The sequence below is a fragment of the Odontesthes bonariensis genome, chromosome 1 (genome assembly GCF_027942865.1).
Source record: "Odontesthes bonariensis isolate fOdoBon6 chromosome 1, fOdoBon6.hap1, whole genome shotgun sequence".
Lineage (NCBI taxonomy): Eukaryota > Metazoa > Chordata > Actinopteri > Atheriniformes > Atherinopsidae > Odontesthes > Odontesthes bonariensis.
Window position 1 is genome coordinate 20,154,089 of NC_134506.1, and position 25,225 is coordinate 20,179,313.

At 40.7% G+C, this 25,225-nt stretch overlaps 1 protein-coding gene across 1 annotated transcript in view; it reads right to left on the minus strand.

Annotated features, from left to right (window-relative positions):
- mybpc3 (myosin binding protein C3) overlaps nt 1-25,225 on the minus strand; it is a 44,198-nt gene that overhangs the window by 304 nt on the left and 18,669 nt on the right. The window contains exons 11-32 of the mRNA XM_075455665.1: nt 24,013-24,176; nt 23,781-23,913; nt 23,622-23,624; nt 23,334-23,458; nt 23,149-23,254; nt 21,493-21,659; nt 19,374-19,539; nt 19,182-19,288; nt 19,068-19,097; nt 18,818-18,957; nt 18,313-18,384; nt 13,933-14,092; nt 13,750-13,854; nt 13,455-13,643; nt 7,496-7,630; nt 7,055-7,222; nt 6,638-6,726; nt 5,676-5,871; nt 5,419-5,558; nt 2,564-2,723; nt 2,342-2,478; nt 1,636-1,822 (exon numbers count right to left, since the gene is read on the minus strand). Of these exons, the coding sequence (XP_075311780.1) occupies nt 1,636-1,822; nt 2,342-2,478; nt 2,564-2,723; nt 5,419-5,558; nt 5,676-5,871; nt 6,638-6,726; nt 7,055-7,222; nt 7,496-7,630; nt 13,455-13,643; nt 13,750-13,854; nt 13,933-14,092; nt 18,313-18,384; nt 18,818-18,957; nt 19,068-19,097; nt 19,182-19,288; nt 19,374-19,539; nt 21,493-21,659; nt 23,149-23,254; nt 23,334-23,458; nt 23,622-23,624; nt 23,781-23,913; nt 24,013-24,176 (2,879 nt within the window). The remainder of the gene's footprint in view (nt 1-1,635; nt 1,823-2,341; nt 2,479-2,563; nt 2,724-5,418; nt 5,559-5,675; nt 5,872-6,637; nt 6,727-7,054; nt 7,223-7,495; nt 7,631-13,454; nt 13,644-13,749; nt 13,855-13,932; nt 14,093-18,312; nt 18,385-18,817; nt 18,958-19,067; nt 19,098-19,181; nt 19,289-19,373; nt 19,540-21,492; nt 21,660-23,148; nt 23,255-23,333; nt 23,459-23,621; nt 23,625-23,780; nt 23,914-24,012; nt 24,177-25,225) is intronic.

A 25,225-nucleotide genomic window follows, 5' to 3' on the forward strand; every position in this document is an offset into this window, starting at 1 on the left:
AAAAGATGTAAGAAAACCAAAAAAAAACACGATATTAGGCGACATCACAAATCAACTGTACAGTCCACACAGTTGAATGTGGATGACAATTTGTCTTTTGAGATTGTGTAAAGAACAGAAACTTGTTTGTCATAAATGAAATATAACTTTGGCTTCTTCGCTCCACTGTGGTTGTAGCATCTCTTCTCCAGTTGATATGATAGCGTACATGTTAGCAAACCGTCGCTTCTTCATACTTCCAGCACACCTGTAGCAATTTTTTTTACTCTCCTTTTAGCTCAGTTTTTGGTATCCGCCACCTTCTGAAGGATATATATGGCACTTTATCTTCAACACGTTTATCAGCTAGTTTTTAAGTGAATAGGTTTAGTCCTAAACTGGAGGTTAAAGTGAGTTTTTCAGTTTTTCTGGACTCCAGGTGACCAGGATCTGTCCAAATCAGATGCCCGAACCACCTCAGCTGATTCCTTTCAGTGCAAAGGAGTAGCAGCTCTCCTTTGAAGCTTCTGCAGATGCACAAGCTGCTCATCGTATCTCTAAGGTTGAGCTTAACCACCGTTTGGAGGAAACGCATTTCATACCTTTGTATCTGCAATCACACTTTATTTATTATAGGTGAGGGTTGTGACCTATTGGCTCAACTCTCTTCACAACAATGGGCCAGCGCAGACAGTGCCCCAAATGCATTTTTCCACTTCTCGCTCCATTCTACCATCACTCATGAACAACATCTTGGGATTCTTGACCTCCTCCACCTGAGGCAAAGACCCACCCCTGAGCACTCCACCCTTTTCGGGTTGACAACATGGCCTAAGATTAGGAGGATGACTTCCGTTCTGGCTGCTTCATTCTCGGCTGCACTACGCTCCAGTGTGATTGAGGTCATGGCGTAAAAGGCAAACAAGAACCACATCATCGGCTAACCTGCGACAGCAACCCCTGCATCATCTTGTAAGGAACACAAGATGTCTGTGCCTGATATTGCTGTTACCATAATCGTTTTGGTCAAGTTTGAACAATACTCTGGACTGGATTAGTAACCCTGATACGCTACGTTTGCTTGGATTCTACGATTTTGAACTGAGTGGACGTCCTTTAGTTACAAATGCAAGGAAGCTCGCAAACAGTTCTTGCATTGACAGCGTGGAAGATTTGCTAATTCTAAGGATCTAAGGATCAATGGTGACACCTGTAGATGGTGTAAAACCCCAGAGTGGTTGCCAAATTAGTTTTTTGGAGATCTCTAGCAACCTCTGTCATGTTTGGAAAGTGAGGTGAGAGGCGAGAAGTACTTTGTTGATTGTAATCTGTATATTTGCCATGCGATATCAGTGAATGAATGAACTGAATGAATTTCAGCTTCATCTCACAAGCTGCTTTCAAGCATAAGAGGACAAACATTAGGACTCATTCAATGCTAAGAGCGTTCATTTGACCTCATGAAGGTATGCTGTCATTGTTTAATATACCGTGACTTCTCTTAAATATAGTTATTTTGAATGTTTTTCTAATATATGAATTTTCAACAACATTTTCCAGCTTTATAATTTCCCAATTCTAAAACAATCAAATGTCATGAAATTGAGTCATGGAAATGAGAACACGTGTCTTTGTGACACCCAGGAGGATACTTACGACGAACTTCCAGTTTACACTCCACTATGTCCTCGCCGCTGTCGTTGACCGCTTTGCACATGTAAACTCCCCCATCGAACGGACAGGGCTTACGGATCTCCAGCGTAAGGACACCTTGCTTACTGAGCATCCGGTACTTGGCCTCATTTGAGATGTCCATTTTGTTTTTGTACCAGGTCACTTTGGGCTTGCGAGACAGGACAGAATTTTGGAGTATGTCAGAAGATATTCAAATCATGCACAGTTATTTGTACGCCATTATTTAGCGCTGGTCCAGTAGTGATTTATTGGGTGGATGCTGCTTCAGTGAGATTAGATTGTTAGTTACTTGTGACTAATCTCTACTTGTGTGTTTAGAGGATCAATATGTATCTGAGGGTTACACCCCCCCTTTCTCTCCATTAGGTTTTTATGCATTTATTATATAAACATTTAGCCATGAAAGTCCATTTGTGACTCTAAAATGAATTTGATTGGCTCTTTCAAAGTAAAGAGTGACTGCTCATGTCTATGCTGACACTTTAACGTGACTGCAGGCTCTGGAAAAGGCCGGTAAACAGACAGTGTGTAGGGCCTATTTAGCACAATTTGAATCAAAATCACTCTTTTCACATGTTTTCACAACAACAAACGTGGGTTTTTTAGTTTTCAACAAAAATGACTTGTTCAGTAATTTTTCCTCTGAACAGCAGTTACCCCCACTCACCTTTGGTATTCCTCGCACTGCACAGCTGAGGGTGGTGTTGTACCCTGCTATGATGGAGCGGCTCACCAAAGGATGCGTGAACTTGGGGGCCTCAGAGAAGTCATGCTCCTTGTAGGTGGGTGGCTTGTACACGATACCTGACGAGACAGTTATTCTTTTTCCACCGTTTGACGTTTTTTGCATTCTTGATATCCTCTCTGCTTTACACATGACAGAACCCACCTGTTTTCTCAATGAAGACGCTGTCCTTCGTGGTGCAGGGATCTAGACTGAGGCCCACCAGGTTAATGGAATAGACCCGGAAGATGTACTCATTCCCCATGATGAGGTCAGACACAACGCAATGTGTTCGCCTGTACTCATCGTAGACGGTGTACCACTCCTTCACATGAATCACAAAAAAATGCCTCAGAGGCACGTTTTTCTAATCCCTAAATAGTTTCAGTTGGACAGGTGGGTGACTAATTAAAGGGAGATGTTAACAAATGAGTAGCGAAACATGAAAAATACACTTCCTTTCGTACAAGAGTTGACAAAGTCACAACTTAGTTTGATTTTGTGTCTAAATGTTTTTCTTCTCACCAGCAGCAGCTGCTTTGGAGGCTCACTGTGGCCTAATTGACAGTCATTTGGGAAAAGAAAGGTTTTATGTACTGGGACATAATGAAACATTTGTGTCCTTGCCAGATCTTTTAAGAAAGTCAATACAACTTTCAGTAAAACAATACATGATATATTACACCATGTCATTATTTATTAAACAAAAACTGAGCCAAAACGCAGAAGCAGACTAAATTATTGCTTCTTTTGCGGCGATAATTCAAAGTAATTGTTTTCTGTATGACATAATCGGTTTCGCAGATCATTGTGGTGGAATTTTGGCCCACTCTTCTTCACAGCGTTGGATCAGTTTATTTGTGGATTTTTACTTTATGTTCATCTCTCTTAAGTTCCCACCACAACATTTCAGTCACGTTGATGTCTGGACTTTGACTAGATCATTACAACACCTTGACACTTGTTGTTCAGCCATTCTATCGTAGATTTGCTGCTGTGTTTGGGATTGTTCTTTAGTTTCATGACCCAATTTTAGTCCAGCTTTAGCTGTTGGACAGATGGCCTCACATTTGTAACATTTTGGTATGCAGAGGAGTTAATGGTAAACTCAAACACTGCAAGGTGTCCAGGTCCTCTGGCAGCAAAACAAGCCCAAATCATCAGCCGTCCTCAACCACTGTATGAAGTGTTTGTGCTGATATACTGTATGGTTCTAATCAAATGTGGTCCTATTTATGATGAACAAACATCACCTCTTTGGTCTCCATCCATCCAGATTGGCAACTATCTCGAATGTTTTCCACATGTCAATAATCTTTCCTAAGGCAGAATGTTGGAGTCTGAACAGCTTGGAAATGGCTTTATAGCCCCTCCCGGATTGTTGAGCGCCAACAGTTGTTTCCTTAAGATTATTGCCAGTGTCTTTCCTGCATTGCATTAACACACACCTGAATGCTCCAGACCACCAAAACGTCTGCTTTTATAGAGGCGCTCACACTTACTGATGATCGCTTAATCAGGTGCATTATGATAAGCAGCACCTGGCTGCTACCTCGAGTGGACTTAGATTTTCACACAATGATTCTGTATTTAAATCAGTTTTGAAAAAAATATAGGATAAATATCAACACAGTGTAATATGTCGTGTGTTGTCATTCATCTGAGGTTGTCTTTAACTCATTCTAAGACGTGGTATGGACCAGATGAGCTTTACATTAATGTAGGAAACAGTCTTGAAGGAAAACTTTGTTTGTTTCATCTATCAAACTGTGGCACAGGGACATCTACTCACCTGCATAATGTAGCTGGAACTAAAAGAGTTGTGTAGGTGTTGTTGGTTTATTTTTCAGGCACAGGAATGAAATAGGATATGGGCAGATTTAAAGAACATTTACTCCAAGGACATTTATCTCCGACATGCAACGGGCACACTGTTATTGGTGACATGATAATCTACATCTCAAAGTTCACTATGTTGCCATTTAAATTAAATTGATCTAATAATGACTCCAGTGAAACATGAACCGTCGCCCCACTGGCTGGGAAACAATGACCCTGCGTCACCGCACAGACTGTCCAGACCAGGTCAAGGCTGAGAGGATAAGATTAGGACATTCCTGGGCAACCTTGCCGCTGTCAGCTCAAGGTGGGCTAAGGTGGCAGTTTGACTTGCCAACGAGCCCATAATGCATCGCTGCAGGCACACAGAGGAGACTGCATACTCAGCATCAGCTAATTACAGAACACGTGTCCCAAGGGAGGGCAAAATATTGCCCTGTGCTTGTGCAGCCTTCACCCTACCACAGTCCTGTCCAAGAACAGAGACCAAAAAAGGCATTTTGAAGTCACTTTAAACTGGGAGTAGGTGTGAGTGTTGGTGGTGGTGGTGGGGTGGTGTTCTATTGGGGAGTGTCAACTGCATGAAAAAAACTGAATTAATTTCAGATGTTGTCATTTAAGCTGCTCATTTATTTTGTGGAGCAACATTCTAACAAAAGGGGATGCCAGAGTTTGGATTATCTTCTGCTTCCTTCAGCGTACGGTTTCCTTATTTGAAGATAAATTGCTGTTCATTGGGGTTTAGTTTGGTTTCCACCCTTTCCGCTGTGCCTGTAACATCTGTATTTGATACGATATCGTAGTTCTGTGCAATAAATACTGCAGCGTTTTATTGATTTATGTCAGCGTTGATTTTATGTTTGTATTTCTTGCCATAACTCGCTGTGGATGACGTGCTCTAATTGTTAGGTCTCATTTTTCTTGAATTTGCTCTGTTACTGGACATTGAGCTTGTACAAATGCTGTGTAATTCTGCTGTTTTCTTCTTGTTGTGTGGTCTGAATAGCAATTAAGTTCACTTTGAAACTTTGAGAGTCTCCTCCCTGATATCATATGAACACAAATTCTTAAAAGGGTTCTTCTAATATCTGTAAGTTAATTAATTCTAATAACATTTTCTATCTGCCAACTTCAAATGTAATTAATCTTCATTTGCGCCACTCATTTTTGTAGAGCCTTACCATGGTCTTCTTGTCGGCTTTCTGGATGGTGTAACCAGTTATTTCACAGTTACCATTGTCCTTGGGTGGCTTCCACTCCAGCGCCACATTAAAACCCCAGGTATCCACAATTTTCAAAGCTGCAGGAGGCCCTGGGAGATCTACAGATGAGAAATATTTAATTTTTTTTATGATTAACAGTAATAGTTTACAACCATGTATCTATTTACCCCTGTGTGCACCCACAAGAAGCTCTGTGTGCATTCAGTCGTGCGTACCAACAATCTGCAGCATTACTTTTGATGTATCTTCCACGTTCTCAATCTGCACCTGGAGATCATATTGCCCTGAGTGCTTTCTCTCCGTCTTTCGGATGAACAGGATCGTGTCAACTTCGCTGTTCCTCACGTTAGCAAATGAGGGTTCCAGGGTCTCCCCATCTTTGCTCCAGGTAACCTTTGGTCTGGGCTTACCCTGCACATCAGGACAAGATAAAATCTTAAAATGGCATATGTCGAACTACAAATGACAAAACAAAACCTCTTATAACTGATCTGGTAAAAGTTCCTCAAATTCACTGACAGTTTGTCTATTAAACTTGCTCCAGTTTTCTTGTGGCTTTACTTTCAATCGCTAAATGCATAGCTCCTCCAGCTTAAAATGGGCCTGTTATTCTAATTTTCAGCTCTATATCTTTTATCATAAGGCCCTGCAAGAGTGGCTTTGCAAGATTAAAAAAGAAAAACATGGTCTGAAACAATCCATCATAAGAATGTTGCAAGTTGTCAGCCAGCAATATAAGATTACATCAACTGGGACAGAAAATTGCGTCCAAATCACTGGCGCACCCACTTTGTGTTTTAAGATGTGTCAAAGGGCGAATGTGTTTCTTTCCTATATAATCTGTCATATACTGTATGCAAGGAAGAAAAAAAATAATCTGCCCTGCTTCAGTGGCCTATATGTCACACAACCAAACGACTTCTCCAGGCAGCAAAATCCAGTGACATTAATCAAAATATTTGATGTGATTCTACATATTTTTATTTGATGTACAGGGATATCACATTTGATTTACCATGACAGGAGCATTTGGAATTGTGCATCAAAAAGTAGAAGTAAGTCCTTATTTTCTGTTAATGCTTATTTTTTTGTCCTGATCCTGACCCAACGCATGATGTGATCACCATCCTCTGTAGACTGATCTTAAGAAGTTGGTTGAAAAGTTAGTGCACAGCACCTGGAACGGAATCACGATGTTGACAGTGTCTCCAACTTTCTTAACGAGAGTCTGGCGCAGATGTCTCGGGAGCCAAATTTTAGGGCGTTCTGTGAATGAAAAACACAGAGCGAGGCAATGGAGGATCATTAAGAGAAGTAGTTATATGAGAAATATTGTTTTAACCTGACATGTACTTTTTCAATTAGATAGTATGCTCCAGTTTAGATTTAACTGAAGCTACAGCAACATCTATGCTGACCTACTCTAAGTAAAAGCCAGTGCTGAGCGCCATCTTAAATCAGACTAAATGACAATAAATTGATTCTTCAATTTCACGAGAACCCAGCCACCTTGTGAATTGAGCTTTGGTCATAAGGGTTTTTTTTCAAGCCCAGATGGGAAACTTAAGGAGCAGAGAACTGTCTGAATACTCACGCATAATCTCTCTGATGGTGACAGGTTGAGCCAGAGAGGCAGGCGCACTGGGTCCTGCCGTGTTGTAGGCTCGCACACGGAACTGCAGTCTGTCTCCGGTGGTGAGATCTTTGATAGTCACTGACGTCCTGTCTGTCAGACCCTCCATAGCTGGTAACCACTCATCACCTGCCACCAGAAACCACACAACAAATTAAAATGTAATAATTCCCTTGTTATAATTTAACCAAAGCTAGAATACGTTAGCCTGTAATTTGTTTGAAATGAACTAAAATATCATATCTATAGCTTTTGATAATCTGTTTGTCCTGTGGGAGCTGAACAAAAGTTTTGAAGAGATCAGTTTTTGGTGCGTCTTTGTAATTAACTAATCTATCATGATATTGGCTATAATAAGCATTGCTTATCAAAAGCATGCAGAGGTCTGGCTCCGGCACTTACTGCCCTCCTTGCAGTACTCAACCCCATAACCCTCAAGTGCAGCGGCACCGATCCTCTCTGGAGCCCGCCACTTCAGCGCGATGGAAGTGTCATTGATGTCGTCCACGCACAGTCCGATGGGCTCACTTGTAGGGGCTGAGAAAAGGCAGAGGGCAGATAAATGGCCCTTTTAGTCAGTTAAATGCAATAAATTCAGAATAAATTGCTCAACAAGTGGACAAGCCTGTTTGGAAAGTTAAGAATAATTAAGTAACATAACGCCTTTATAACAGCAAGCAAGGCTGTCCTCACCTTACGCCACAACATAACTGCTATCTACCGTTTTACAGCAGTGAAAGCATTATTCAGAATTCACTTGAAGACTTCTTTTGATACATGCGGTAATGTCATCCGCCTCCATCAAAGGAAGAAGATTAGACAGACAGACTGTCGAGAAAACTGTTGAGAAGTTGAAAGTATTACAAAGAGAAAGGTGTAGTTGACATTTCCAGAGATGGCCATGAATCCTGATGACACCACATGCAGCATCAACATCAGTGCAGGGCAAAACACATAAAGCTACCAATAGAACACATATGGACTCTCAGTAGACGACACGGACGGAAACAAGAGATCCATATTCAGCCTGCAGAGTCACTCCTTCACCCTAACATGTTCAAGGATAACCCCATTATTTTTTAACAATCCCTCCATCTTTACTCTTGTCACTCTGTCTGAGGTCTCTCACCGCCCATAGTCTGAAAGCCAGGTAAAGAGGCCGTGGAGCTTGAAATATATTCCCGCAGCCATGTCTCGCTGAACACAATACTACACTCCTGGTGTTCTCAGTTTGACCTCCTCAGCCCACCGGACCTGTTTGTTTTATCAGGAAGTGGTTTCACTTTCCTCATGAAGATTGAGGAGAAAAAGTATTGAAACCTACCTACTCTCTACTTTGCCCCTACCCTTCATCTTAGATGTCTCCTCTGCAAATTGTCTTGATTTGTAGGTCTTATTCCGAGCATTACTTGGGCTTTTGAAAGCTCAGTCAGCTGCTCCCAAATGTAAACAACATTTCCGTTGGCATGGTTACGCATAGTAATAGACGTTAAAAAGTGCCAGAGTTACCAACAGAAATCACTTAAGCAGCACAAACTAACATGGTAAATATTTTTCAAATTATATGATTTAAAAAGCTTGGTAGAAAATCTCAATGAGAAAACAAGAAATAATGCAACCAGAGCTGGTGCAACAGGATGACCCCAGTTTATTTTTTTTCCTCTTGAGCTCTGTATTTGTCAGTGTTTTGCAGTCATTGGCGTCTTCATATTTTTTTCATTTCATAATCTTGGTTTTCAGGTATGCCTTGATCTCAGCACAGCAGACAGACCGCAAACAGGTTAGGAAGCTTAGATAAACACAACTGGCTTTACCCAACCTGCATCAGAAACTATCACTGACATCTCTCGAGGTAAAAGAAAGAAAAGGCTGAACATCCAGTGGGATTAAATGTTAATGTAATGTACTCATTCTATTTTCATGGTTCAGAGCACCAGAAATCCACCTACACTTGAGCATCTACTGGGAAACATTTACACACAGTTACCAGCTAACCTTTTTAAACACTGACAAGCACAATATTCATTTCTGAGTGGTATAGTGGTACATTCACTCTCAGGTTGTTTTAAGTTGGAACATGAACAGCAGTTATCAAACAGCCCTCGCCCCTATAAGTCTCTGAGTGGCATCTTCTTTCATGCAGTGAAACACGAGCTGTCAGGAGCTCAGTACTGGGCTCAAGTCTAAGTGCCTGCTGTGCTTTGTGTCCAGTGGGGATAAAATGACATGACTCCAATGCACAGTAAAAGACTTTGGTTCATTGGTTACATCCCACGCAATGCTCTCACTGCAGAGGTGCCAAAAGCGAACCAGCGTTTTAACACATTTTAGCAGCATAGCCTAAAACAGTCTGGTTTTAAGGCAAAACGTGAAAGACGAAGGGACGTCATTCACAAAATGGATGCAGAGATAAGCTCATGCCATGAATGACTAAATAATGCTGTAGTTATACCTTCATGGGGGGCACTCAGATGGCTAATTTTGCACCAGCCATTTGATTTTCAACAAATTCAAGCTGTTGTTGATCAGTTAGTGCAGCTTGAATTTTAAAAAGTAAAGCGCAAACATGTAGAGAGTCAAGATGAGCTGGAATTGACACATAATCAAAGGTTTGTCTCCCACCTCCAACACAACCATAATATACAGCATCACCGCCTAATAATAGAGATAAGATAATATGGTGAGAAATGAAAAGACCAATGCCACAAAGTATTTTTTCTTGTCCATGTACAGTGCATACTCCATTGAGAGTACACAAGTGAAGAACACTCTAAATGGAAACAAAGATCCCATCATTCCCGTGAGGTAATATATAGTTATCCATATATCTTTCTGTGGTTGCAACAATCCGTTGACAACCTGAAGAGAGACTGAAATGTGTCAAGCTTGAGTAGTTGCCTTGTTGTCACGAAGGCCATGCTCCCTGTCTGAAGACACAGGCTAAGTATAAAGTGTGAGCAAATAATAGGAGCACCTGTCAAAGGTCAAGGTTTTCCAAGTGTGATGAAAAGTAGCTAAGGATACACTGGTTTAAAGGTGCCGAGTGCAGAGCAGGAATTCACTAAGATACTGTGTTTAACACACTTTAAAACAAGTACTATACTGAAACTTGAGGGGTAACAAATGAACAAAAGTTTGTCTTTCTCTTATAAAACCTAAAAAGATAAGCCAATAGCTCAAGATAAACAGTGCCTACTGAAAACAGGTTGCGGCTCTGGCTCAGCAACAGGCTCCGCAGGGGGCTCCTCTGCTGGGGGTGCAGCTTCTTCCTCTGCGGGAGGGGGGGCACTCTCTGCTGCTGGAGCCTCATTATCAGCTGGAGCTCCATCCTCTCCACTGGAGGCTGCGTCTGCAGGGGGGGCAGCTGGCGGTTCGCTGCTGGCTTCAGGTGGTGAAGGTGCCTCTGTGTCTGCCTTGATGGCTTCAGGCTCTGCTGGTGTCTCCACTGGTGCAGGTTCTCCTTCTTCTTCTGCCGCTTCCGCCGGTTTCTTTTCATCCACTGGCTTCTTCTCTGCTGTCTTTGGGAGCTTTGGTTTCGTCATCGTTTCTGAGCGTCCCGCTGCTGATTGAAGCTGGTGCTCGTGTGTCTAATGTCCCCTAACCTATTCTCTCATTCTCTCACTGTCTCTCACACTCTCTTGTTCTCTTCCTGCTGTTTTTTCTTTAGTAGCAACAATGCAGCAGCCTCCACAGTTGCAACGAATACTTCTGCATTTAGCAGCTGGTCAAAGCAGAGTCCATGGTTTCCAGGTTATTATTTATAGAGATGGATGCCATGGATAGTTTCCTAATCAGCTGTCTTACCGGTGATAGGCCATCTGGTGCAGAATAATGTTTCCTCTTAAATCAACAAGCAGGAGGATGACATGGTAGTTAAAAAGTCTTTGTCAAAATGAGATACAATCCAAACATCAGCCCCTGAATTACAGGCTACAGTCACAGAGAGTAGACGTAATTAGGAGCCTTGTTCCAGACCACACACATCTCTGTTTATTTGTGATTCATACAGAATGATAAACAAGAGAACTGAACATGTAGATGCACATCCAAGTGTTACAGGATGTGATTCCTTTATCCATTTTCTTTCACTACTAGCGAAGGAAGCACGAAACAAGAGGAGGAACAAAAAACAGGCAAGTCAGCCTCTCAGAGAGGTAAAGCAGACTTTACTCCTCCTCCTTTTGGCTGTAAGTTACAAAAAAGCTAGAATAAAATATTTTGTGCCTCAGTCTTTGACTTTTCCTAAAACTGTGTTATGCACCCACTATTGTTGAGAGCCATCATGATAAAGTCAGATCTAGAAAAAACAATGAAAAGTCATGCAATGAAAACCAACATTTGCCAGCACTATGAAATGTACCATTACGAAAAATGATTTCCTGTTTATAAAAGTATTCCTTGCTGCTGCGGCAGCGCCACTTGTGGTCTACACTGTGTGACAGAACTGAGTCATAGAGCAACACAATCTCAAAGCAGTTCGTGAAACTAATCTAGCTTGTGTTTTTTGGATTCCTATATGCAGGTTTCCATTTTTTTTTTTTTTTACATGTGTACAGTTTCATTGTATTTTGCGAAACTGTTATGGAGGGATTGTTCCTCATTTTTAATCAAGTGTCCACATTTGGAGGTTAAAAAGTGTGTTGGTGGATTTAGACTTGGCCATCTTCGCTCGATGTTTGGTTAGAGTCAATGATTAAAAGTCAATGATTGCTTTGAAAGTAAAACTTACAATATGTGTCCATCTGTACAAACACAAATTTGTTGGTTTGAGCCTATTTCACGATTTACAGGGCTGCATTTCCATATGCTAATCTTCACTTTATGGTTTCTTCACTGCATTGCATTAGGTGGTGAACTGATGGTGGGTTTGTTAGTATGAGCGGTGTACCATGTGTTGGTTCTGGATCAGATGAGTCATTATCTGACAGATATTCAGAGCCTCCTCGAAAAGCCAGGGTGTTGTGTTGAGAATTTATTTCAGAAAATCTTAACCTTGTACAATAAAATCTAACCTATTTTCGGTGTCAGGTATGTAGTGATCCTTGGGGATTTTAATGTTTAAAACTATCAACTTTGAGAGGAAACACTTTTTCGTGCTAATGTGATATTGGTAATATTGCTAGAGTGACTTGGGGCTGTAGATTTGAAGGAGTAAAGTTGGACTTGGCAAAGAAATAACAAAGACAACTGCAGGAATAAAGAAAGATAACTTTGGTATGGATGTTGATCCACAAACAGTCTTTTCCTACCCATCGTATAATTCAGTTTGAGGTGGATGACGTTAAATTGTTGCAGTAGACTCACCAACCCTCCTCCACCTGAGTTTCAGTCTTTAACAAGTTAACACTTTACGATGTTGGGATTTCCTCAACAATTGGCGCTCTGCACTGTGTTAATTCCTCAGTCTGGTCCACGTGGTCGCGTAACAAAAGATCCTCGTGATTGATGCCGCTTATGTATGTGCAGCCTTATATTTTCGTGCCGTTCACAGTCCCAAAGAGCAAACATCCCACTGTCCTGTCATGACCACAATTCAAAACCCACCTCATGACCTGAATCATGAGGTGAACCAAATGCCGACTAAACTAGGCATGACCCAACTCAAGAGACATCAGCAGTCAGACATGTCAACCCCATCACCCTCACAACTGCAGCCCAGACAGATCATTAATCAACCTCAGCATGATTCTGCAGCGTCTCAAAATAAATCTGTTCATTCAGCTGAATGAAACATCTCTGTTTCTAAAACTGACAGTCCAGTTCTGTTCAAAAGTCTTGATCCATCCCTTTTATTTTCTAGCATCACTTTCTTGTAATATGTTCAAAGTGACCTTGAGTGGTAGTTCTCCAGGCTCTCAGAAGGTCCTTTTATTTGTTTATGAAACCATTTATCACTGAGCTATGAATGATTCAAGCATAAAAAAGACGCCTTACTTAAGGGATGAGGCAGTGTTGTGTCTACACACAACAGGCCAATCAGCAAAGAACACATTTTAAATTTCATATTTAGGTACGTTGTTAATTACGCATAGTTTGTTCCTATTTCTTTTCTATGGAAAATGCCAAAGATAACACACTTACAAACATAATATAGTCATTTTGCATCAACGAGGTGATTCTTTAAGCTCTGAAAATTTGACATGTCTTATATATATTGAGAATATAGGTAGTCATACCAAACACTGACTTTCAAACTGGTTGGAATTTTATAAACATCATTCCTTGGCTTATTTTCACTTGCATGTTTCAATAAATCACTGTTTTTTGGTATTATCCAAAGAAATGAGAGGCAGCAACAGTTTTTGCACCATACTTTTTGACTGATTGCAGAACAATGGGTGAAAGCTTGGTTAAGACTCACCAACTGGCACAAATGGCTGTGAGGCGGGACTGTGACGAGACATGCCAATGCCGTTGACAGCATAGACTCGCATCTCATACGGCACACCTTCAATCATGCGCTTGGCTTCGTAGGTAGTTCCTGTGAAGGGGTCAAAGTTGAGTCTCATCCACCTGTAGCTCTTCAGCTTCTTTCTCTCCAGCACATAACCTGAGAATTCAAAGAGCAGCACATTACAACTGGCTTGTCAAAGAAGGAAGTCATTAGAAACTTCTGGTCACAAAAAAAAAAGAAGCTTTTTTTAATGTGTTTTCACCAATGATTGGCTGTCCGCCGTCAAACTTAGGGGCTTCCCACTGAACAACGCAGGAATCCTCCCCAACACTGAGGATTTTCGGAGTCTGGGGAGGATCAGGAACATCTGTGGGGGGGGTAGTCGTGATTAAAACACACCATTTCTTTCTTTTTTAAAATCAACATGGAAGGGCCTCTGTCTTACCAACAACTTTTACGCTGATATCAGCAGTGTCTTCTCCAGCGGGGTTTCGGACCACAACAGAGTACATCCCCTCGTCCTGCCTCTCAGCCCCCTCGATTGTAAAGATACAGTGGCCCTTGGTGGTTTCCACATGGACCCTACCATCTCCTTCTGAAATGACCTGCACAGCGAGAAGCACAGATATTAGACTGTGCCTGGCTAAAGTTTTCTTTTGGGAAGACTTTAAACTGATTGGCAACTCTGCTGCACATAAAACAGATGCTGCAACAGAAGACATCGTTCTCTTTGCCAGTTAATGTTTTCATACTGAGCTTCTTTTCATATATTGAGAAAATCATGCTGTTCAATATATGTCAGTCTGAACATACAACTCTAAATGTCAACATGCAAATCATAGACCAGTCTAGCTATGGGGTTATATTACTATCTTTTATCAAGAGAATTCTCTTTTTGATTTGAGAGCAAACGTCTTTAATTTGTGCCGACTCCATGGTTCACGGGGCTGCAAAGACTTGTCAATCTTTATTTTACAGGAACACGATAGCAAGAGAGTTATGAATGTAAATCAGACATTTAATCTACTTTCAAATTTTAGCCCTTCTCCTTTCAGTCAGACCTCTTCGGTGCGCTTACAAAACTTCAGCTCAAATTTTTTTTTTCTGGTTTGTTCTCTCCGATTGTTGGGAAACAACCATTTCCCCAGCCTAGAGAAGGCCAGATGTCAGGCTGACCAACAAAATAGCTTCTTTCCATGCAGCGGTGAGTCTTGTCCTGCAGGAAAGCACTGACTTTGTTCAGGACGGTGCAGCTTCGACAGAGTGCAATATGAAAACCACTAATCCTGCTCTCAAAGTGAAAAAACATGCCCTTGATTAAAGATGGTGATGTACCCCCATAAGGTTTTTGAGATCTACGGACAGAGGCTGTATCCACATAGTTATTTCCTCTCTCTAAAAAATGCTGCGGGCCATGTATGTATTGATGAATTTGAAAGAAACTATGTATATAAAAAAAATAAATAATAACTCAACAACCAAAGCCTTGTTTTCTTTCATTGAATTAATGATATGAAAAGAATGATTTTCTCAGACTGTGAAACAGAGATGGTTTATTCCTCCACAGACATTTTTTGAGCCAGTATTGCAGCTGAATGCATGATTTTACCATCACAGAATGTAAATGAATTGAACACAACTTCCCAGTTATTTTCCCATCTTTTTTATTCAATCATATAAACACATTCTACTTTTCCTGATCCTGGTCCTTGGGCCTCCCTGCTCTACATATTCCTCTGCTCCAACACACCTGATTCAAATATATGCGTCAGCTAATCACTCTCCAACAAGCTGTGCAGAAGGCTGATTACAGCCCGCTCATTTGAATCAGGTGTTGAGGCAGGGAAACATAAAGCATGAAGGTTAAGCTGGTAATTCAGTTTGAAAAATGTACTTACTGCCCAGCACTGTGTGATCTCTCTCTGTGTGTGTGTGTGTGTGTGTGTGTGTGTGTGTGTGTGTGTGTGTGTGTGTGTGTGTGTGTGTGTGTGTGTGTGTGTGTGTGAGAGAGAGAGAAAAGATCCAGAACATGCACTTACCTTACTGATATGGACGGACACTGTACTGCATGCGGTTTTTATCCTGTTCTGCTCTTGTTGCATAAAACTGACACATAAACGGAAGATAAAAATGTACAGCGGTAGCCAATGGAGAGGGTAACTTGTATGTAGTGAATACATTTGTTTATAGTTGTTCCTGCTGTAGTCTATTTTTTGTCTACATCTGTGAGATAGCAAATCACTACAACACAGCCTGTCAGGCTTTAATGTGACTATAGTATCAGTTTAGATTACACCTCTCCACCAGCTACATTTGTACATCTAAGCCATGACAAGTAAGCTGACTGCAACCCATTTTCCATAAAAAGTTGCTTTGCAAATCAGTTATACCTTATATGTCACCTCAGATCAAAATAGTTTTGAAATTTTTTTAAATAATTTTTTTAATGATTCCTGTTCAATACAATACCAGTAGGGGGGGGGGAGCTTAAAAGTTGGTAGGGGGCAGCAAAAAAAATTGAAAAGTTTAGATGCCTAGAGGAGCATATAAGTACGAATATTACTTTATCATCAAGGTTTGTGACTTTTTAAAAAGAAGGGAAACAGAGCCCTGCCGTCTCGATGAAAGTTGCAACCCCAAAGAATTGGGAGCTCCCTTCTACGGAAGCCCAGAGCGGCTGTGGTACGTATAAACTTTTTTTTGAGGGTTTTCTCGAGATAACGAAATAATTATGTCGTTATCTCGAGAAAACAATGATCGTTTTCTCGAGATAACGAGTTAATTTACCGATGGTTTTCGAGGCCACTTCTTCTCCCCAGTCCGCCCCTGTTTATATGTGTTTTTATGTGTTCGCAATTTGTTTGTCTTGAAGAGATAACTTTCATATCAGCCCGCGTCATTTAAAGCTGCCATTGGCAGGTTTTCAAAATTCCGAGTCTAAAGTCGGAAAATTCGAACTGATACAACTTTCAGGTCCCTCCCCCAACCTCTACCAAGCTCCAAACTGCCCCCCAAAGCCCTCCCCCTCTGTGGACGAGGTTGTGCACGTGAGTTCACACCACTGTGCGCGCACACAAGCTGGGGCAGACTCATGCTCAGCATGGAGGTGGAATGGGAAGATTTGGGTTTTTCTTTGAAAACAGCCGGGAGCGCTCGATTTTTGCAAGCACGATTACAGGCTTTAGAGGGAGCTACAGAATTTGGGATTTTTCCTAAACAGCCAATTTAATATTCTACTTCCAGAATCCCATGACAGTTCAAGCTAATATGACTAAAAAAAAGTTGCCGACGGCAGCTTTAAGGAGACGGCTGGCTCGACTGCAGCGCAATAGGCGTTTACACCTCAGTGATCCTGCTGATATAGTTCATCAGTGACCAGCTGAGGGGACCAGGTGGTCTCCATGGTTACCGAATGATGCACGAGAGGTGCCGTTATCGTTTTCTCGAGATAACGAGTTATTACGAAATGCTTGTCATACCAGCGGGATTTGCTTTGTGCATTTTCACAAGCAGAATTGTTACACAAACGCTCCACATTCCATGTTTGATTCATAGGCTACTTTATTCAGTTTTCAATGAAAGGGGGGTAAAAATGGATACACCTTTGCCAGAAATACATATAAACACATATAAACAGGGGCGGACTGGGGAGAAAAAGTGGCCTCGAAAACCATCGGTAAATTATCTCATTATCTCGAGAAAACCATCAAAAAAAAGTTTATACGTACCACGGCCACTCTGGGTTTCTGTACCTTTCCTTTGAATTCAAACAGCTTTTAACACGGCTGTTGCTTCGGTACTTAATTTCAATTGAGTTTGGAACGTTCCGAAGCCAGCACATTATGGAGGCAGGCAGTTGTCCTCTATAGTGCACACACGAGATGCCCCAATCATTCATTCAGATTCAGATTCAGATTCAGATGCACAATTGACACAGACACAACAGGGCTGTTTGATGCCAAACTTCATGGTAGTCTTAATCAAGGATGTCAAAAGTGTGGTCAATATACACACTTGGTCAATAGTGTACTTGGCCAATATACTCGGCCATGTTACTACATGACCGAGCATAAAAACTGCAGCTAAAGGAGGCACAAACTTTCAGAAGTAAAGAAGTTGAGCAGTTCAACACAGTGAAAAAAAAATATTGGAGAATGTTTCTCAATGCAAAACTGAATTTAAAGGTATTTAATCTACGGTGCATGATTTCTCTTAAAGATTCTGTGAATGTAGTGAAATGCGTAAGGGATGAGGCTGAAAACCAGTTTTTAATGGTGCTCAGGCAGCACTGCATTAAAATCACTGATTTGGAAATCACTGAGTGGGCTTGAGCGCATTTGTAAGCTATGCCAGTAAATAGAGTTTGTAGCTGCATTGAAAAAAATTGAAAGCTAATACTCCACCGTGAAAAACTAATTTAGAAATCAATCTTGCATACGCCAAGAAGATGTGAAAAACAACTAGCTTATAAAACTCCAGTTTGTCTCCTTAGTTCCCAAGTGACTTTCAGAGTGTTGTTCAAAGGAGAGCTGATGGTGCAAACATACCCCCGTCCAAACTTTACTCTGTTTTTCTGTTTTGTTGGTTTAGATTCCAAATGAAACTGCACTGAGGCGCTAACCATAGTGTTCGATAGCTGATTTGCAATTCATCACATTGTGATTTTATTTCAAATTACACAGCACCCTGACTTTTTTGGAAACAGGGTTGTACTTTTCAAGTTCCAAAGAGATGTTGCACCTACTGAAAAGTTTAAATGTGAAATGTTGATGACTATATGGGGCACAAACTGCAAACAGGCATATCCTGACATGTGAACACTTACTTCTCCATCCTTCATGGTCCAAGAGGCTGCGGGCCCTCCTTTATCTTCTCCGTCAGGACTTACAGAACTAGCCTACATTTGAGGAGATCAAAGCAGTAAAAGCCGAGGAGAACAGAGAGGACGAGTGACCTCTCTTTCTCCTCAATCATCAGCTTTTAGTAGCACTGCGATTATTCAGCATGGTGAAAACAATTAAAGCAGGGAAGAATGCATTAGTTTTCCTCTCATCAGAGTGGCACAGCTAACCTGCTCAATTATTATTTTCAGCCTTAAATTCATTAGTTAATGTTTAGAAAAGCATCTTATGAGCTCATATTAAAACTTTTTAGCGCATTATTCAAACAAGCTGCTATTGTCTGAATCTGAAATTGCACTTTAATGCTTCCAAGTTTGATAAGGAAGTAGTGTTTTCTCAGCAAGCCCCAGATGTCGAACCCTACCTACCGCTATCTGGACTGACTACCTGTCAGCGGATTAATGACACCGGGCTTCAGATGGGTTTTACCTTCTCTCCTTTGGTCCAGATCACTGTGGGGGCAGGATCTCCAGTGATGGGGACATCCAGACGCAGTTTGTTTCCAGCCACCACAATGATGGTTGAATCAGTAGTGCGACCAATGCAGTCAAGGTGGATCTTTGGGGGATCTTGGAAAGTAATGTAAATAGTTTAAAAAAGGCTCCTGCTTGGTTTCTGGTGTAGACACAAAAAAAATCATAGTTTCAGATTATTTTTTTTATTTTCATTTTTTTTTTACCTTGGCGTGGCACGTAGTCAATCTTCACCTCTGAAAAATCCAGAAAAAAAAGAGGCAGAAATCATTAAACGTTTAACTTATAATCATTTAGACTTGTAAAAGCAAAGATGTTACCCAGGAAATTGAGTTTAGCAGAAAGGTTGAAAGCGTGGCCATCTGGCACAAAAGTGTAGTCTCCCTCATCCTCTGGTTTGACGTCATCAATGGTCAGTTTGTGGATCCTAGAAGTTCAGAAGTTTGGTTCATAGTCACATGGGAAATATGAGGCATTTAACGATTTTTAGTCAGCATGTTTTGTGTCCTCACCTGCCAATATGGGAGATATTTAGTCTGGCATCAGGCTTGACTTCTACGCCGTTCTTGAACCAGGTTCCCCTCACGTTCTCATCCGACACCTCACACTTGAAAACCGCCTGGTCTTTTGCCTTCACTGTGAGGTCTGCAATGCTCTGGTAGACCTCCAGTTCTTTCTCTGCACAGTCGGAGAAAGTCAAACTCAGGCTGCATGCAATGGAAAAGATCAAGGCCTTCACACACTTATGCGCCTGGGTGATGCTTTGTAAGCACAAAATGATGGGAAAAAAAAAAGATTTGATGTAGCTATTGTGGCGTGGATGGTATGGTAACGAAGGTCCAGTGTGAGGTGTTTCTTTAAGTGTTGTATCTTAGCAACAGACACGAGAATAGTGAATTGGATTTATTATTAGGGGAAAGGGAAAGGAAAAAAAGTTATGCGGTGTGAGATAACTCACATCACACTCCTGTAAAGGTTATAGGAGTTTCACGTCAGCTCACTGGCAAGGGAGACAAATATGGTGGGAATGGCATTATAATGGGAGCTCTGCTGTGGACTGAGGTGTTGATCCCGGCTGCACGGTGGCAGCTGGTAATTCTCGGCAGGCTCAGGGTTTGATTATTGGGCCAGATCAACTTAACTGGACTGAGAGCAGGAACAAAGATCGGTTTTTAAACTACACAACAACCCCTGCAACACTTACATTTATCACACATATGAATATATATATGAAAAAGCAAGATGATGTTTATTCAGTATATTGGCAGGACTAAATTCCAGTTTCTTTAAGGAAACCCAGAAAACGTGAGCGAGATCAAGTTGGAGTTTATATTTTGCCTTCGTCCATGTACAGATGAGTTTTATCATCCATTAGTTTTTGATCAAATTGAAATAAAAGCAAAATTAGAGCAAATCCACCATAAATCTTCATCATGCCGTGTCTTAGATCTAGTAAAAGACTGAGACATTGGTTGAAAAAATGTTTTCGAAATTCTGACTATCGCCTAAATTTGAAAGACTTCAAACATACGATTGTACGGCTGTACCAACAGATTCAGAAAAAGTTTGGGGTTTTCTTTTCTACAAACTTCCAAAAAGTGAAGGGAACCGAATTAACTTCTCCTTTCAGAGAGTCAACTGCAATCTGCGCTCGGAAATGTCGATTGTAAAAAAAAAAAAAAAAAAAAAAAAAAAAAACCTATTGTGCAATATTTTGACAAACATAGATTAGCGATTTTGCGCTTCTGATTTATAGTCCCTGTAACTGTAATGTTATGGCCAGCATCTGATGGAAAAACATCTGTAACAACGCTCCTTTTGGCCTGCACTGTGGACGAGGGTCAGACGTTCCCAATATGCTCCGATGAAGTTTATCATTATCATTTTAACCAATGGCTAAATCACATTCCTAACTAACTGGCCTTAGTCATCCAGATCCCCAGGTTCACATGTCAAATATTTTCCCAATCGAGGGTAGAAATTTGGTATCTTAAGCACTTGTTTAAAATCTGTTGAAGCTTTGACTGCTTTGTATAAAAACCGTCACAAACCCATCTGTGTAAGCTGGCATCCAGACTTTTTCAAGTAAGTTGTCCTCGTGCCTGACGTTAATATCTGGGATATATTCCCAGTCCTACGACTACTGGTGGCAGCCACGTTGAATGTGTGGCCACTCGGGGAATGCCTAGCCTGAGCAGTGATGTAGATGCAAACTCATTACAGTAGATTTTAATTTCTAATGAAGAATCTACTCTGAAATACAGGTTTTCTTTCTCTCTTTTTTAATGCAAATGAAAGGTGAGCTCACTGTATCTATTACTGAATAAAATTGAACCTTTTACTTTGCATTGAGAACACAATAAGTGTTACAATTTAAAGGCTTTATCTTATGTTCAGCTGCCATAATATAACAAGGCCATTTGTGCAGTTCTATGCCCTTCAGGTGAAATGTACATCTTCTAACTTTAGCTGGCATGTCGTTGCTGTCGCAGTCTTGGCAGCATGGTGTGAGCTATACAAAGACTGACAGCATGCCAAGAATGACATGGCTGAGCAGCCAGCTATTGGTAGACCAAGAGAATGTGTGCTTGAAGAATTCATTGCTGAGAAAAAAGCACGACCTACACTCACCCTGCACCAGGAGTTCAGCCATCGACTCGCCGCCATTTGTTTTGACCTTGTAGAGACCGCAGTCTTCTTTGGTGGCCTCGTTTATGATCAGCACATGCTTGCAGCCATCTTTCTTGAAGCGATATTTGAATGACTCGTCTCTGGTCAGTTCCACTCCGTCTTTCTCCCTGTACCACGAAAAAACAAACAAAAAACAAAGCCCACAGCAGCCACAATTATTTTGTCCAATGCTCAGAGGTTCTCTTACTGTTTTTGGAGTGTCTTATAAAGCGTCACTTTGTCATCATCTCCTGCCCATTGAGAATAAGGTCACTTTAAGCCATGCAATGGACCCTCAGAAATCTAACAAACCTACCTTTTAAGCTTAACAAATGAGATATGATATGTACTTGATTTTGTCAACATTTTTTATCATGATGCTTTTTACTTTTCCTGTTCATTACTAATCATTTGATTGGTTTCAGTTCATTCAGTCTAGTTGTGCTTCAAAGCTTGTGAGCCAATAAGATTTTTTTTTCTCACTGGACAATACAACCTAAAAATTTTTAGTATATATATTTTTCAAAAAGTAGACATCGAGAACCCAAATAAGGGTAACAATGATCCACAATGGGATATCATATCGGTTAGTACAAAAAGTATGTGAACCTGTAGAAATAACAGCCAATTTAAAGGTGAAATCAAAGGAGTGTGGCCCCATCTGCACTTTAGTAAAGATCACATGGACGAACTAGAAGACAGTTGGAAGAGATGAGACCAATGCAGAACTTTTTGGTTCAGATGAGAATCGTTACACTGAGAAAAGGGGAAACTCTGCGTTCCACCATAAGAACCTTGTTCTTTCTGTAAAACATGGCAGTGGTGGTCGTATTATGGTTTGGGGATGTTTTGCTGAATCTGAGTTAGGGTGATGGAAGGAACAATAAATTCAGTATTAAATTCCTGACATCTTTTTTGGCATTTGTATGTTACCTGAATCTTAAAAGGAAGCGTGTAAGGGGGTCATGCCTTTTTGCTTAGATTGTGTTATCTTTGTAATTGTTTTCACTTGTGTTGAAAACTTTATGATGCTTTTAGGTAGTTTATGCAGAAATATAGAAGCGTCTAAGTGGTTCAACCCTTTTAAACATCAACGTGTTGCTCTTTGGCTTGTTCCAACAAAAGAACACTGGATTTAAATAACCTGTATGCTTTTGCAGCAACTTTCTCCCTCAGATAAAGGTCACTTGTGGCATACTAACGTGCTCATGTGACATTTTCATCTGTGATAATTTACAACTTGTACCCGTACCTCAGTAGCTCAGAAAAAGCGCTCAGAGCTCTCGCATGTGTCTGCAGACGTGACAATCTCAAATGCCATCTGCTGGGTGTCTGAGCAACTGTTTAAACAGTGACTGAAAATTTCAATTGAATGACACTGAAATGAATATGATTAGATTTGATTTTTGTGCAGCTTTTGAATCGACTCTTGGCTCACAGATTTTATTCATCAATTCTTATTCAGCCTGTTAGGAAATGTCACTGTAAACTGTGAGGTTTCTGGACAATTCTATTTGATGTGGCAAATTGTTGTTGTTTACTTTTCGAAAATATCATCCAAAGACATTTGCATTGAACTACCAATAGCATAGTTGTGAGTAAAGAAAAATATCTCACCACTTAACACTTGCTCCTTCCTCAGAGACTTCACACTCTAACTCCACCCGGTCACCCTTCATTACCATTTGATCCTCCAGATTTCTTATAATCGTGACTGGGGGCTCTGCAGAAAATGGATAGGAAAGAAAATTGAGTTGAAAATCTTGGGCATGCTCCAAATTTCCCTTTTAAATATTTACTACCTTTAACAAAGAGCTCAGTGGTGGATTTCTCCTCTCCGATCACACAAGTGTACGCTGCATCATCCGCCAAGGAGCAGTGGTTAATGGTAAGGTAGCGCATGTTGCCGACACTCTCAAATATGTACCTTGACAAAGAACATGATAGTGTTCACAACATGAAAACAACTTTTTTTTTTTATGCCTTTTCTCTGCAGAGATGATCATCTGTCCAAGAGCTTGACTCGTGGAACTGATGAGCTCTTAAACAGAAGTAAAAGTAAATGCTTTTGTCTCATTTAAAACACTTACTTGCTAGAGATGTAACGGCAAGGCAGGGAATTTGGTGACAGTGAGCCAGAGATAGGAGAAAGAAAAGGGAAAAACGGTCATAGGTGAGAATTGCTGGTCTGTGTTGGACGAATGATGGACAGGTAAAGCATGTTTTATGGATTTGAGGTGAATTCGAACCTTCCAGATTTTTGGATTTCTTGTCCATTCTTCAGCCACTTTACCTCCACATCTGCATTGGCAACCTCAACTGCAAGCTTCATTTTTTGTCCCTTTGATACCTGGTAGGCTGGGTCTAACTTCTTGAGGAAAGCTGAGTTTCAGTGCATAAATAAAACAATAGTCAGTCTTTAATATTGAATTTAGGCAGGAATGGATAAAAGGATGTCTGTCACAAGCTCAGCTTGCCAACCTTCACTTTTCTTCTCGTCTTTCTTCATTTTCTTCAGCCTCTTGAGCATCCCTCTCAGATCGGTGATGCCATACTGGAAAGCAATCTTTTCGTATTCTGAAGCAGGAGCACGGCAGAGAATGTCCCAGACATCCACATCAGGCTCAGTATTCACATGAACGGCTCTATAAACACGAAGCAACAAAGCAACAATATAAAAACCAGGTGGAAAGCACAGAATTTTAAATTTCCATTATGAAATGGAATTATAGAAAGCGTCATCTGAGTAGGAGAGCGCTTCACTTATTCGTGTTCAAATAAATGTAATAATGGCCTCGCAAAAAGAAATGTCTTTCTTTAATATTTTCATGCATTGTTTACCATTTCCTCAGTGGCCAAAGGTCTGATAATGTAGACTAAAATTATTCTTATATAAGCCTCATATACAGATGTTCTCATACACAAAATATCATTTAAGTTGAGCTGCATTCTAATTGTTTTTGATGTTGAAGCCTGTCACTTTAGGTGGTCATGACTTTATTAAAAAAATTATTCTTACTCAAACATCTTTCATCACCAACTTTAAGCTAATTATAAAGTTATACTCATTTTAATTGAGCCAGACACAAAATGCTCACCTACCCTGTGGAAGCAGTGCTGTCAGTGTTACACATACAATCAATCTATGAGGTGCTTAGATTTAACTCCCCTGATGCATAGAATCCTGGAGCCTAAAACTGCTTCCTGGTCTGATAGTGATTTCCAGTTTTCTATGTTCTATCTGTGAGCTGCTCGTAGTGTACCAGTACTCTTTCTGTTGTCTTGTGTACCGTGAGACTGCTTCTAAGCCTGACTGGCAGGAGCACGACGTGCTTTAATCAAAACGGAGCCTCTCGTTGCTCTTGAAAACAAAGAAATCAACAGAAGGAACTAATATTAAGCAATTGATTGACAATCGGGGTAACGCAACTGTAAATAAAATGCTGGGTCACACGAGTCATTAGTTCTTCTAACATGCTTTGTAGGTAACACTTTACAATAGAGGTGTGTTAATTAACATTTGATTATGTCATACGCATTAAATGAAAAACAATTATCAATGTGTTTATGTTGACTGACGTTTTAGTCTACAGTTTTAAAGATAACATTAGTTAAGTAGCATTGACTCACAGTTTAGCAATAAAGCAATTATGCATTAAGAAACCTTTAAAGTTGTGTAACTGTGAGTTTCGTG